The sequence below is a fragment of the Notolepis coatsorum genome, assembly GCF_963971535.1.
Source record: "Notolepis coatsorum genome assembly, chromosome: 10".
Classification (NCBI taxonomy): Eukaryota; Metazoa; Chordata; class Actinopteri; order Aulopiformes; family Paralepididae; genus Notolepis; species Notolepis coatsorum.
Genome location: NC_140174.1, coordinates 91741493 through 91755278, shown reverse-complemented (window position 1 = coordinate 91755278; position 13786 = coordinate 91741493). Strand labels below are relative to the sequence as shown.

The following is a 13786-nucleotide window of genomic DNA, read 5'->3' as shown; positions in this document are numbered from 1 at the left end:
TAAACAAACACTGCCCCTGTACACACGTCTGTAAAAGACTGTACATATCTAAAACCTACTATGGACCCGTTGCTTACTGGGCCTGCTAGGTCCATGTCAACTAATGAAAGTGGTACCCTTACTTTGTCTGTGGGATTTCTGTATCTCGGTTGGGTAAACTTCCCCGTTTTGCACATTGCACAATTTTTGTCAGGTCTACGCTTCTCCCCTTCAATGTGCATGCCCTCTGACACTACTTGCAGTTTCAGTAAATCCTCGTAATTACAATGACCCATAATCTTGTGCCATGTCTGAATATCGTGACGGGCCGTCCCGCTACACACCGCTTACACTCCGTTTTCAGATAAAATATTCTCTGGTACATCTTTATGTCAAACCGGGTACCGTCAGGTTCTACAAGAAAATGTTTACCTTTATCGAAGAATACCTTGGCGCCGCTTGCAGTAGCAGCTATTACAGAGAATAGTCCTTGTGGGAACGATGGTACGTATAGAGCGTTCTTTAGCGTCACCGTACGCCGGCGCCCCTTGCTGTCCGTGAGGCATACCTGTGTGTCTCCCCTCTCTTGTGCCAATCCGTAGATGCGTCTACCGTCCGCCAGCTCCATGCAGTGCCTCTCCGGGTGGAAAGTGTCGTCAAAGTTCTTGAACCGACTCCTGTCGTTGATGACATGGGACGACGCACCCGTGTCCACGATCAGTCCCCTTCTCTGGGCCCGCTGCAGCTGGGCCGGTCCGGCGATGCCCGCCGGCCGCGCTCCAAAAGCGCAGTCTTCTTGTCCCGTTATTCTCCGGGCGTCGTCTCGACTCGCCTCACGCGATCGTCGCCGCCATCGATTCTCCGGGCTTCGTCTCGATTCATCTCACGTCGATCGTCGCCGTCATCGTGTCCGCTGTCGTCACCCCGTCCACAGTCGTTATCTTGTCCGTAGTCGCCATTTTGTCCGTGGCCTTCGTCTCGTCTGTAGCCGTCATTTTGTCCGTGGCCTCCGTCTCGTTCATGGCCGTCGTCTCGTCCGTAGCCGCCATCTTGTCCATGCGTGTATTGCGCGCTCTGGTTGTGTTTCTTCATGCACGCTCTGTCTGTGTGCCCTGTGGATTTGCAGAAGCTACACCAGACAGTCTTTGTGCAGTCGCTTCTCCGATGGCCTTTATCTCCGCATCGCCAACACGCCAGTTCCATCGTGGTCCTGGTTCTCTCCCTTGGCATCGCTCGGGCCTTTAGCACCCTCTCCCCCTCCTCCGCGGCGGCTGGGTGGGTGTCTTCTGAGGCCTCGAAGTTCCTTAACTTAGCCTTGAACTGTCCCAACGTCATGTCCGTTGAACCTAGTGTTACCAGGAGTGTGAACGGTTTGTACAGCTCCGGTAGTCCTTTCATTATCATCGCCATCATTAGCCCATCGCTTGGTGCTTCTCCGGCACTCCTCAATGGCGTCGTGATCTGCTCCGCTCTGTTGACGTATTCGGCACGGTCTTGGTGGTCCCCTTCCTCAGGCCCGTTAGTGCTATGTAGAGGGCCACGACTCTGGGTCTTCCTCGCCCGATGTAATGCTCTCTCAATACCGCCAGGCTTTCTCTGCCTCTGTCTTTAGTGTAGCGGAATATCAGCCCCAGGCTGGTGTCGTCGAGCATCGGCGCTAACTCACAGTACGCGCTTGCTCGCTTTGATCACCTCTCCCATGTAACCTATATCTTTTCTAAATAAATCGGATATCACGTCGGTATCTGATAACGGAACTCAAGGTGTGGAGACTATTCTTTGGATGGAGCGCGTACGGAATCACTCCCCGACTACCAGGAAGCGGACCCAGGCAGAGGCCGCTACATTAAGTCAGAAAATAGCGTCTGACTATGCGTTATTGAAGTGAGTCCAGGTAGAGGCGCACTTCAATAAGCATTAAGTCAGAAAATAGCGTCTGACTATGCGTTATTGAAGTGAGTCCAGGTAGAGGCGCACTTCAATAAGCATTAAGTCAGAAAATATGCGTCTGACTATGCGTTATTGAAGTGAGTCCAGGTAGAGGCGCACTTCAATAAGCATTAAGTCAGAAAATACGCTGTTATTGAGCCACCCATGGAGAGGCGCGCTTCAATAAGGTGACAAGAGGACTCGTCAGGTTGAAGCCACCCATGATGAGGATACCAGGAAGGAAGGAAAGCATTTAGTCGGAAAACTATCTGCGTTATTGAAGTGAGTCCAGGTAGACGCGCACTTCAATAAGCATTTAGCCTCGGAAAACTATATGCGTTATTGAAGTGAGTCCAGGTAGAGGCGCACTTCAATCAGTCGGAAATTGAGGTTATTGATAGCGACCCAGTCAGAGGCGCGCGTCAATAAGTGACAACCAAAGAGGACTGACAGCATTGTTGAGAGAGAGAACCAGGAGCCAGGAAACTGGTTGTGTTTGGACATCGCTGTGATCAGCAGGAAGGAATCGATCAACCACAGCCACCACAGTGAATGATCCCGATTCCCGAGGACATCGCTGTGATCAGCAGGAAGGATCGATCAACGACGGCATCACAGCGAGTGGAGGATCCTCCCTCCCTCCCGAGGAAATCAATGGAACGCTCGTGACAGTAACACATCGATGTTCTCATGTACTGGCACGCAGCCAATAATATATTGATTGATGGAGATAATAATTGTGGTATATGTTTAGTGACGTTCCGACCATTGGTAATGGACTTGTGATAGTAATAGTATCTTTTGTATGCATTTGTATTTCATACAGATTTTACGGTTTGGATGAGGTTGGATCAAGCTTCTTCATTAAAATCAGTCCAAGAAATCAACTTGTGTTTTGCATCGTGCCGAGGATGTCACATGATCACTCTTTCCACTAAATGGCAGTACGGCGGGAAATTCAGTTTTCCAATGTAGTGTATTTTTGTAGACAACTCATACTGGATTATATCGTTTTTTTGCCTGGTTAGGTAAAGATGAGTAGGTCTGTGGGGCAAGTCTGTCTCTCTCTCTGCAGCTACAACAAGGCCACAGAACCCCAAAGCTGTCCCTGGGGGGAACTTGAGGAATGTCACCCTAGCCTTAAAAGGATGGATGACATGGCCAATATGTGATATTTCAACATGTCTCCTAGGTCACATGGAAAGGTATTTGCCCACTACTGGAATAAGATAAGTTCTTACTGCAGTGACATTAACCGGCGAAGCTGTAAAGTAAGGCCTGTCACTGTGTCCATAGGAACAAATAAGTCAAGTTGTCCAACATTGTGATGTTATCCAAAAGCATACAAATAGGACCCTGTTCTTGTAAGAGTTCAGTTCACTCTCTAGGGACGGTTCAGAGATTTGGCGTTGTTGTGAACTCTGCAAAAATGATTAAGATGCCTGTATTGAATAAAGTTAGTTGAAACTGCATCGACAGAGTCTGGAAATGTTTTTCCTCCCACCACCACAGAATCTCAAAATAGTTAGAAGCAGTTTTGTCTCCTGGGTAGAAAACAGGTGAGGAGTTCTCTTACTTTGACTCCAGTGGCGCGGAAGCAGTGGGATGTGTTGGCTGTACTGTGTAGATAGGAAAGGCACCCTCTGGCTTTACTCAGTTTGAGCCGTCACTGTTCACAACACCTCAATTGTTAATTGACTGAACGCTGGCCTCTAATGGACATGACATGAAACCCACAACTATGACTAGTTTTGACTAATACTATTTTTATCTTTACTATAATTATAATATTTTTTTCTTTTTACTTTTGTAACTTATTTTCAGAAATGACTGATATTTTGAAACTATTTAAGACCAAAACATGTAAAAAAAATAAACAATTGATATGGGACCGATACCGATGTGTAAAAAATGACCATATCGGCCGGTATTATATCGGTGGCTGATATATCGTGCATCACTATATTCTACTATTACCCTACCCATACGAGTCCCCTCCCATGCTGCTATGATGTCCAAATTTCCCCAAGGGGATCAATAAAGGAATATCTTATTTTATGACTGGTATCCCTCATTCATGTTCGTTTGGAGCGATAAACCAAACTAAATAAAAAGATATGTTAAATAGTTCCACATAAGCAAAAAAATTTTTCTTTTCAGTATTAATCTTTTCAAATCCATGTAGTGGCAGGCATGCTTAACAAAAAGGAAAAAAAAGTGCAAATATTTTTATTTTACATTAATTTAATATTTCTTTTTTTTATAGTGACATACAAGATAATTCTCAAAGGCAAGCTTTGCATGACTCAAGTATGGGTGCCTTATGTTTCAGCATCCGAGGCTGTTGAACTCCATCCTCCTATACTACAGTCAACGTACATCTCGTAGAAAAGCTCATACAGCTGTGTTATCACAAACACATTCTTAAGAGTGTATCCGGACTTACAGTGGGCTTATGCGCAACCTTCATTTGCACAGCTTGGGCAACAGAAAGTGAGAATGTATAAAAGATTGTACACTTGGAGGAAAGAAAAGACTAAGGATGATATTAGAACAGAGGAGTACAGGAATTACACATGTCAGAGCCCCTTTCTCAATGTGCCAAGCTGGGGGGGGGGGGACTTAAAAAGTGCTTCAAGATTTTACAAAAGTCAGCACACGGAATAGAACACTTTCCAAATGGAAACAAAGAGCATTTCAAAAGGAATACCATTAGAGGAAGATCATGAGTCAAGGGTTCTCTTATCAGATAAACTCCACAAATCAAAATCCTTGGAATTGTCACGCAAAGCACAATCTTCGTGGTTGATGACGTGATGCCGGAGGCGTTACTGAAGTTCGCCACGTCTTATCACTTCAGGGGCTGACCGAGTGCTCATCACAGTTAGTACACACATTCAAGATATTACAGAGATGTTTATGATAAAAAGGTAGATGAGGTTCCGAATGTATAATAGTCCTGGCGTGTATGCATGATTGTACAGAAGCTGGTGGTGCCGATTGTGAGTGCAAGAATGAGCTGTTAAATGCAGCAGGTTATTAGGGAGTGACAGAATGGTAATGTGGAACGGAAAATTAACTTGTTGGAAATCAGATGAAGGACAAAGAAAAGTTAACCTTATTACGATTTACACGTGCATAACATAGGAATAATGTTTCTGTATTTTGTATGCCTTGCATGATTTATATTAGGCTGGCATGTTACAGACTAGTAAACATTGATATTCCATTCCTAGCATACAGGGAAACTGGGGGGGGGGAGGGGGGGTTACATAATACAGACTACCAGGTTGGGTAAAAACAAAAAAGGTAAAATATCAAATCATCATACGTTTCTTTTTATGTCTACAGTATGCATCATTATCCAGCATCTGATTAATATCATAAATTATCAGTCATAACAGCACTGCTAAAAGTTTAATGTTGTTTATCTTACCGACTAAGACATAAAGGAAGGAGAACATTTTAATGGGCTTTGAGTAAGTAAGTAAGTATATAAGTAAGGCCATTTTCAAATATCTGTCATTGTAGTTGAATTCTTCTGTACCATGATGAGCAAAAACAACAACCCACAATGGTATTGAGGGGGAGAGACCGCGGGCCATGAGTTTCACAGAATACGAGTTCTTTGACAGCATTGTGAACTGAAGTCATGTTCAGGTGAACTGACCGGCGAGTCGAGCTCAGTGCTTCCATTCTGAAAAAAGTTTCATAGTAAAGTGTTCATCGAACCGCCACAGCTGCAGTCAAAGTCTTAGTCACTGAGCAATATTCAAGCGCCGATAAGAAAAACTAACTGAGGTAGGCAGGAAAACAAACAAAGACCTAACCGCCGCTGTGCGTATAGTACCAGAGTATGAATGACAGTCTTTATGATATTAAAAGGACAAGAAACAACACAAAAGGCAACTGGGACCGACTTCATTTTCCTCTATGTTCTGCAGCATGAAGAGTGTAGTGATGACTTCGCTCGACCCAGGACTCCTGTGAGCCAGAATGAGATCCATGCACGTCTGCAGTCAAGCCTAAAGCACCGTTTACAGCATGCGGTGTGCCTCGTTTTACATTTTTTATTTTTTTAAGTGTGCACAGTTGGGTGGCTTTCCGACACGTACTGTCCACGATCAGTGCCCGCCTTCAGGGCTTCTCCTGCGGGGCCTTGAGGTGGAAGGGTGCAGAGACAAAAGAGTCCTTCAGGGCTTCTCCTGCGGGGCCTTGAGGTGGAAGGGTGCAGAGACAAAAGGGTCCACAGGGCTCATCTCCGACGTCCACGAGTGAAGGGGTCCGACGGGGACCGACCCCACAGCGGCTTGCCGGGTCACGTTCGACACCACCCTGTGAGCCGCTACAGGCTGCTGGGGTACAGGTCTCTCGAAGTGACGCGAGTATTTGGCCAGAGCTTGCGGGCGGAACGGTTGCGCGGCCACTTGGCCCAGGAACGCCTGCTCGGGGGCGACGCCGTGAACCGCGGGCTGAGTCGACTGACCGGAGACCCCCGCCGCCACCACCACCTCCCCTCTTTTCCCAAAGGGAGCCTGCAGGAACACGTCGAGGTTCTGCTGAGCCGTGGCCGGGGCGCGTCTGAACGGAGCGTTGGCGAACACGTCGCCTCCTTCCTCTTGCGTGATCCGGAACGGGGCTTTGGAGAAGACGTCCGCGACGCCCCCCGTCCATCCGGGCGGCTGTGGCGCCTGCCGGGAGTGATCCTGAGCGAGGACGCTTGGAGTTGGCTGGTGGAAGGTAGCGGACGGTTGCTGCGACGGGTCGAGGAGGAGGAGCGCCTCGAGTCCCTGCTCTTCTTCCTCCTCAGAGTCCAGCAGTAGAGGTCTGGAGCCACTGCAGTCATGGGCCACCGCGTCGCTTTCAGCGGCTCCCCCGTCGTGTTGGACCTCCTCCCGGCCTCCATCATAATCCTCCTCCTCGTCCTCCTCGTCCTCTTCCTCCTCCTCCTTTATCTCCTCCTCGGCTTCATCGCTGGAGGAGTGAACACAGACCTCGTCCGTTTGCGAGTCTCTTCCCGGCAGGTTGGCCTCTCTCTCTTCGCCGAGTGCAGCGTAGCCATTGCTCTCTCCTTTCGGCTCTGCAGGGGAAGGGGAGAGGCGGATCAAATAAGTCTCAGAGATGAATAAAAACCTAATCCTCTGGCAGTTCACATACACAATGTCTGCAAGAAGAAGCCTCATCTTCAACGGTCTGAGGCAGTCATCTGTTAAACTACTGTAGTATCAAACACCAGACGGTCTGAGGCACAGTTATCTGTTAAACTACTGGAGTATCAAACACCAGACGGTCTGAGGCACAGTTATCTGTTAAACTACTGGAGTATCAAACACCAGACGGTCTAAGGCACAGTTATCTGTTAAACTACTGTAGTATCAAACACCAGACGGTCTGAGGCACAGTTATCTGTTAAACTACTGGAGTATCAAACACCAGACGGTCTGAGGCACAGTCATCTATTAAACTACTGGAGTATCAAACACCAGACGGTCTAAGGCACAGTTATCTATTAAACTACTGGAGCATCAAACACCAGATGGTCTGACTCTGAGGCACAGTTATCTAGCATCAAACCCAAATAGACATGACATGTGATAATAATAATAATAATAATAATAATAATAATAGCTTGGATTTATATAGCACCTTTCAGGAAACCCAAGAATGCTACAAGGCAACAGAGAAAGGAAACACATAAGGAATAGACATAATAAACAGTAATAACAATAAAGGACAGGGAGACAACTAGAGGCTGTGTAGGCCTTCGTGAACAGGTGGGTGTTCTACGTAACATTGGTTAACTTTGAACAGTCAATGGGAATGACAAAGTGACAAAGCCAGCACGGAACAAATTCACCAGAAAACAATACAGACATGTTCTATTCTGCAGTGACACACAATACAGACAAGACTACCCATCTCTACTGTTACGACATGAGAATTACCTTGTTTCCACAAATTCTTTTCAGAACAGCTGTGACCTCCTCTAAGCACATTCACTCAAACCTCCCAAAAAAAAAACAAGAAAAAAAGGAACAGCAACTCATGTAGCGCCAGTCAAAAGGAGCAACCGTGGCGGCTGGTTTGGCTTTTAGTCGGGAGCGGGTTCTATTGAGGTAGATGCAGCTCAAGAGGGAGTGAGTAGGTTCATGGAAACAAGTAGCAAGAGCTCTCACTGGAAATCACAGCAGTTAGGAGGAGTTAAGGACAGAGACGGACACAGAGGAGCAGAGACAGTCTTACCTCGGCAGTGTAGGAAGCAGCTTTTAACTGGCAGCTCTAGGGAAGAGGGTTAGCAGTAGCCATTACAAGGAAAACACCAGCTTAGCTTTGCTCTTTTTAAAATGTCCTGGGTCTTCAGGCTGATATGGCTTTGTCCATTATGACTGGGTGCAGCAAAGATAATATTAATAATGTGACGACATCACTGGTCAGCATCTACTACTAAATAACAAGAACTGAGCCAAGTGGTTTTGCTAATGTCAATATGTGTGGAATATAAGGTTACAGCTATCGATTGAAACATAAGTGTTTTTTTCCCCTTTCCAGGGCAATGCTTCATCTGGGAAGTTATGACTTGAAAAGGAACAACAAAGCAGTCTCCGTGCAGGAAGCAGACACTGCTACGTTTGCAGCGGTGGGTTGTAGCTTTGGGATGATGAGGTCATCGGTCAGTGGGTTTAGTTAAAACTGACAGGGATGTGCAGCGGAAGCAGATGGTATGTTAATATAGGAACAACTTGTCAAAATGTGATCAAAATCACAATATGGCTTAGTGCATATATCCAAATAGCAGGAGGCTATAGAATACCATTCTAAATGACTTATTGGTGGTGCAGAGCTGCAAGAATGCTTTCTTCAATGAAAATGAAAATACTTATGCAAAAGAAAACACCATTCCCTCCAATATTGTGATACCGTATTGCAAGCGCAATATCTGACCAAAGAATCACAATATGATATTTTCTCCACATCATTTGGCACTATTTTGATTTAACTACCTCCCAACGTGCAGCTACATTTAAACAACGAACAACAGCGCAGGTGGGTCTGGAAAAGCGGAAATAATTGACATGAGTGACAAATTCACTGTCGCTGGTATTTTCCTTTAGATAATAGCTCAGTCAGCCAGAAGATGAGGGCTGAGCAGGTTGTAAGAGGGCGTAATTGATATACATATATTAGCTCTTAGATCTTTGACTGACCCTTGTACAGTAAAGCTTGCATGCGTCTCATGATGATATTACGCTCAAAGATATAAAGATATTTCTATGGTCACCTATGGTAACAAAGATAAATGATAAGTAAGGGATTAGAAGAGAAAGAGTAGCCTACATTAAATAAAGAAGACATTACACTTGAAAAATAAGCACTCAATAATCATCAAATATGCTATTTTGTCTTCAGGATAAGTATCAGAATAGACAAAGACCCAAAGAGACTGAAGTCACATTTACAACTTTTATTCAATGTCCCTTTCTTTTCTCTTTTTTATCTTCTGGCCTCAATTCATAAAAATAGAAAGTACACACTGGATAATAACTCTGCTTCGACATACGGACATTTGCTGCCAAATCATGTCAAACCTTTTTTGATATAATCAAAGCAATCATACGGCAGTCGCCGTTTTGAACCCTGCCAACATACAAGGTACATGGGTTCCACACAGCAACACAAGTAAAACTCTACTGAATACAGCACTGTGGTGTCCGAGAATAATGTCAAGCGATAATGTCCAGTTGCATAGGTTAGCCACACTAAAACCCGCAAATGACTGAACTGTACAGCATTGAACAAATTAATTTTTTTTTTAAAATAAAAACCCGATCTCCACACAATTCTTAGTGATACTGATTCAGAACTCTGTGGCTGTTGTTGTGACTAACCTTCATATTAAGTGGTGTTGGTAGGGATAGGATAGGACTATTATGCAGGTAGCTAAGGAAAAGCATTTAGCGTAAGGAAACTTCAAGTAGATGATTGAATGTACATTTGGAAACAGTAATTCTGCTACCGTTTGAATGTCAGTGTATTTCTTTATTTTTAGCAACGGGGGGGGGGGGGGGTGATAAAAAGGAGATTTGGACATAAAGCAGTGGACCTTCCCTGGACTGAAGACGAGTCGAAACGAAAGGGACCTTTATATTAATGATGTGGTCCGACTAATGGTGATTCGGTGATTCCGAATGTGTAAGAAAGACGTCTTATATAGAGATGGCCACAGAGATATCAGGAATCAAATTCCGTCATGAGCTCCGTTTTGGGATTGTGCGCCTTAAATTCAAGATGGATACGTTTTGGTGAAAGAGCTGGATGGAAGGCTTAAAAGTACTGAGGTAATTCACAAGCACAGAGTCGTACTCAGAGCACCGACAGATCAAACAAAAACACAGGACTGGCTACTCCATACACACCAACGGAGAGATTAGACCAGAAAAAAAAATACTTTGGACAAAAGATAGCCGAACACAACACCCTTGCAATTTTAAATACAGCTTCATAAAGAATACACAGAAATAAACAGTTTTTTTCTCTCTCTCGATAATATGTACTTGTGAATTTTATATATTTCATATCAATACTCACTTCATCATACATTCATTCTAAAGTACTATCAATAGTCACATTTATTCATACCATGATATATGAAATGTCTTTAAATATTGAACACTTTAAACTATTTTTCTTTTCTTTCTTTTTTTAAATTTCTTATTATTATAATTTTTTTTACTAGTGCTTACTGGGGGGGGGGGGGGGGGATAAGGAGATTTACACAGTGGTTTTATGTACATAAGAGCGACTGGACATATCCTTCCAGACTGTAGGTTAATATCGTAGTACATCGTCAACATGGGCACAGAAATAAAACAAGATATTGTGAAGCCGATCAGGTCAAACCTACGACCAAACCCATACTGTCCCCCCTGCCTCTCCATGGTGGCACACCGCTGACAGATCTGCCCGTCGTCACTGAACAGATTCCCCCTGAGACCAGACCGTCACGCAGCCTGAGCTGGCCTGGCACCACTGAGAATGACTAATGAGACCCGGTCTCTCACAGTAACAGAATCATTTCGACCCGGTTTCTCTCCGCTGCTGTGCCAATCTCGCTAACGGAGCAGATATTAAGATACGAGGATAAACCCGTCAAAAAAAAAAAAAAAAAAAGTAGATTTTAGTCGTCCATCATTAATAGTCCTAGCATGCATTATAGATGATGGTGTTGATTTACTATCGTGACTAACGCAAACCAGCCCAATTAAATATGAAATCCTACGGTTTTCATCAGTCTTAAAAACACCTATAATTTCAAGAGTTTAGCATAATAGACAGATTCAGAGGTACAGCAACCGGGACCATGATCACCAGCTCCATAGTCCTGATGAGGCAACAACAAACATATAGCTGGGCTGAAATCACAGCTTTTATTATTAGTTGCAAAAGATCAGCCTGTGTATTTGGTGTTCATATAGCGTCTCTGGTGTATCTGGGGGTAGTAGCCAGACAGAGTTTGGACAGAACTGGAGAGCATAAACGACGGCGACTGCATAATGCACGATGAGATCACATGATCCATGCAAACCATTTTAATCGAGCGACCGAAACGTTCCTAGGATTAGTGAAGCAGGGAATTTTAAAAGTGAAAGATTACCAAACAGCCATCGTGATCATTGGTCATTCATGTGCATTGACGGCCAAACTAATTCAATAAATCCAAGCGGTTCTGAAGGGTTCACTGAGGATGTGTTGCTGCCTAATCGACGGACCCATCTCAAGGCCCCGCCCCCTCTGCTCTTGATCCTCCAATTACGACTGTTACAGCTGTTAAAATTGACATTTGTCCAGAGGGACGCGACAATCGTGACGGGAGGATTAAGAAAATAGGGCGGGGCTTGAGATACTTCAATTGTTTTGTTGTCTATTCGTATAGAGACCTACTCTGCACATACCGGTATTAAAAGCTGCTATGGGAAAGTGCATTGAATTGCCCTGGAGGACTATGACGTTTTTAACGCTGTATTATAGTCAGACCCCTCACTGTATATAGTCAGACCCCTCACTGTATAATAGTCAGACCCCTCACTGTATATAGTCAGACCCCTCACTGTATAAGTCAGACCCCTCACTGTATATAGTCAGACCCCTCACTGTATAAGTCAGACCCCTCACTGTATATAGTCAGACCCCTCACTGTATATAGTCAGACCCCTCACTATAATAGTCAGACCCCTCACTGTATATAGTCAGACCCCTCACTGTATAATAGTCAGACCCCTCACTGTATAATAGTCAGACCCCTCACTGTATAATAGTCAGACCCCTCACTGTATATAGTCAGACCCCTCACTGTATATAGTCAGACCCCTCACTGTATATAGTCAAACCCCTCACTGTATACAGTATAGTCGTGACACAAATGAGTTTGCCGGCAGGTGGGCTGGCATAAATAAAGCTTCGACCCTGAACAAAGCACACAACGGAGCCTCGAGGTCATGCTGGGTCAAATGCTGCGCATACAATGGAGGTTGATCCCCGCGGATGAGGGATGTCAATGGTGGTTAGAGAGGAGGAGGGCGTGCAGGAGAGGCCATGGTGCAGCCAGGACAGAAGCAGACAGAACGTGCCAAAGGGGGGTTAATGTGAGGTCGTTACCAGCATGGGAATGTCAGCAGCCAGGCCTGCGTGTTTGAAACCAGCGTATCAAGCGAGCGGAGATGGGGGTTCAGGGGCTCAAAGAGGCACGAAAAGAGAGAGGTTCCACTGAACCCATCGATGCTGGCGCCTCAGTTTCACCTTGTAAGGTGCTACGTTAAGTGCCTCCGCTTCCCCCCCATCTCCACCCCCCTCCCCTCCCTCTTGTTACTAGATTGCACGCTGCCCTTTTCAACCTCTACCCCCGCACCCCACCACCAACCCCCCAAAAAACTAGAGGTCGATGAGCTGATCCACCAGCAGAAGGGAGCGGGCCAAGTTGGGGATGCTGGACTCTGAGCTGCCACTGTTGCTGCGCGAGTGGCCACCTGAAACGTGCCAGAAAGAGAGAGAGACACAGAGGGAGGCAGAGAGAGAGAGATGGACATGGAAAAGCCATGGGAGAGAGCGAGAGAGAGAGAGAGAGTGAGAAAGAGAGTGAGAAAGAGTGAGAGAAAGAAAGAGGAAGAGAGTGAGAGAAAGAGAGTGTAGGAGGGTGAAAGAGAAGCAAAATAATAAGTAATGTTAAAATAGGGGCATAATGGAGAAAGGAAAAAGGTGAGGAATTGTTGATGAGGAGCGCAGGGAGGTTATAGAGCGGAGAGATGTATGTGAGGAACAGGGGGAGGTAGGAGGAAAGACAGAGAGAAAGACAGAAAGTAAGCCGGGGTTATCTTTTTACACAGCTGCATCATTTCAGGGAGAGGGCAGGAGAATGCACATCATACTCTCTATGTCCCCAACCACACCCCCTGCCTTCGATTGGCTCTATCTACCCAACCACACCCCCTGCCTTCGATTGGCTCTATCTACCCAACCACACCCCCTGCCTTCGATTGGCTCCATCTACCCAACCACACCCCCTGCCTTCGAGGGAACCAGGAACCGACACTACAAAGTCGTGTCCTAACGGCCTGCGGAGAGGAGGAGGATTGGGGGGGGGGTAAGGACTCTGGAGATTAAACGACGGTAGCGTCTGGATACGGGGATCAGAGGAGAGAAAAGCCCACTGATGTCGAGAGCATGTGCGGGGGTGGGGGCCGGGGGGTGGAACAAGCCTTAACGCTACTAGCGACACATCCTTCCAAAGGGTCCTTCTGATCAGTCTCGCTACGACGTAACGGGGCTTCTGAATGAAGGGGCGCCACGTTCATCTCGCATGGGCTGAGGAGGAGGAGGAGGAGGG

At 45.7% G+C, this 13786-nt stretch overlaps 1 protein-coding gene across 7 annotated transcripts in view; it reads right to left on the bottom strand.

Annotated features, from left to right (window-relative positions):
• Positions 1 to 4141: 4141 nt before the first annotated feature.
• The window catches only part of LOC311235942 (AP2-associated protein kinase 1-like), a gene marked incomplete at its 3' end in the record, with an annotated part of 83100 nt that continues 73455 nt past the window's right edge, over positions 4142 to 13786 (bottom strand). For 6 of the 7 annotated variants that reach the window (XM_084323470.1, XM_084323473.1, XM_084323474.1 and 3 more), the window contains one exon: positions 4142 to 6988. In XM_084323470.1, the coding sequence (XP_084179596.1) occupies positions 6102 to 6988 (887 nt within the window). Of the gene's footprint in view, positions 6989 to 12834; positions 12930 to 13786 lie in introns of those variants that run through there. The other variant, XM_084323476.1, reaches the window with a different exon arrangement.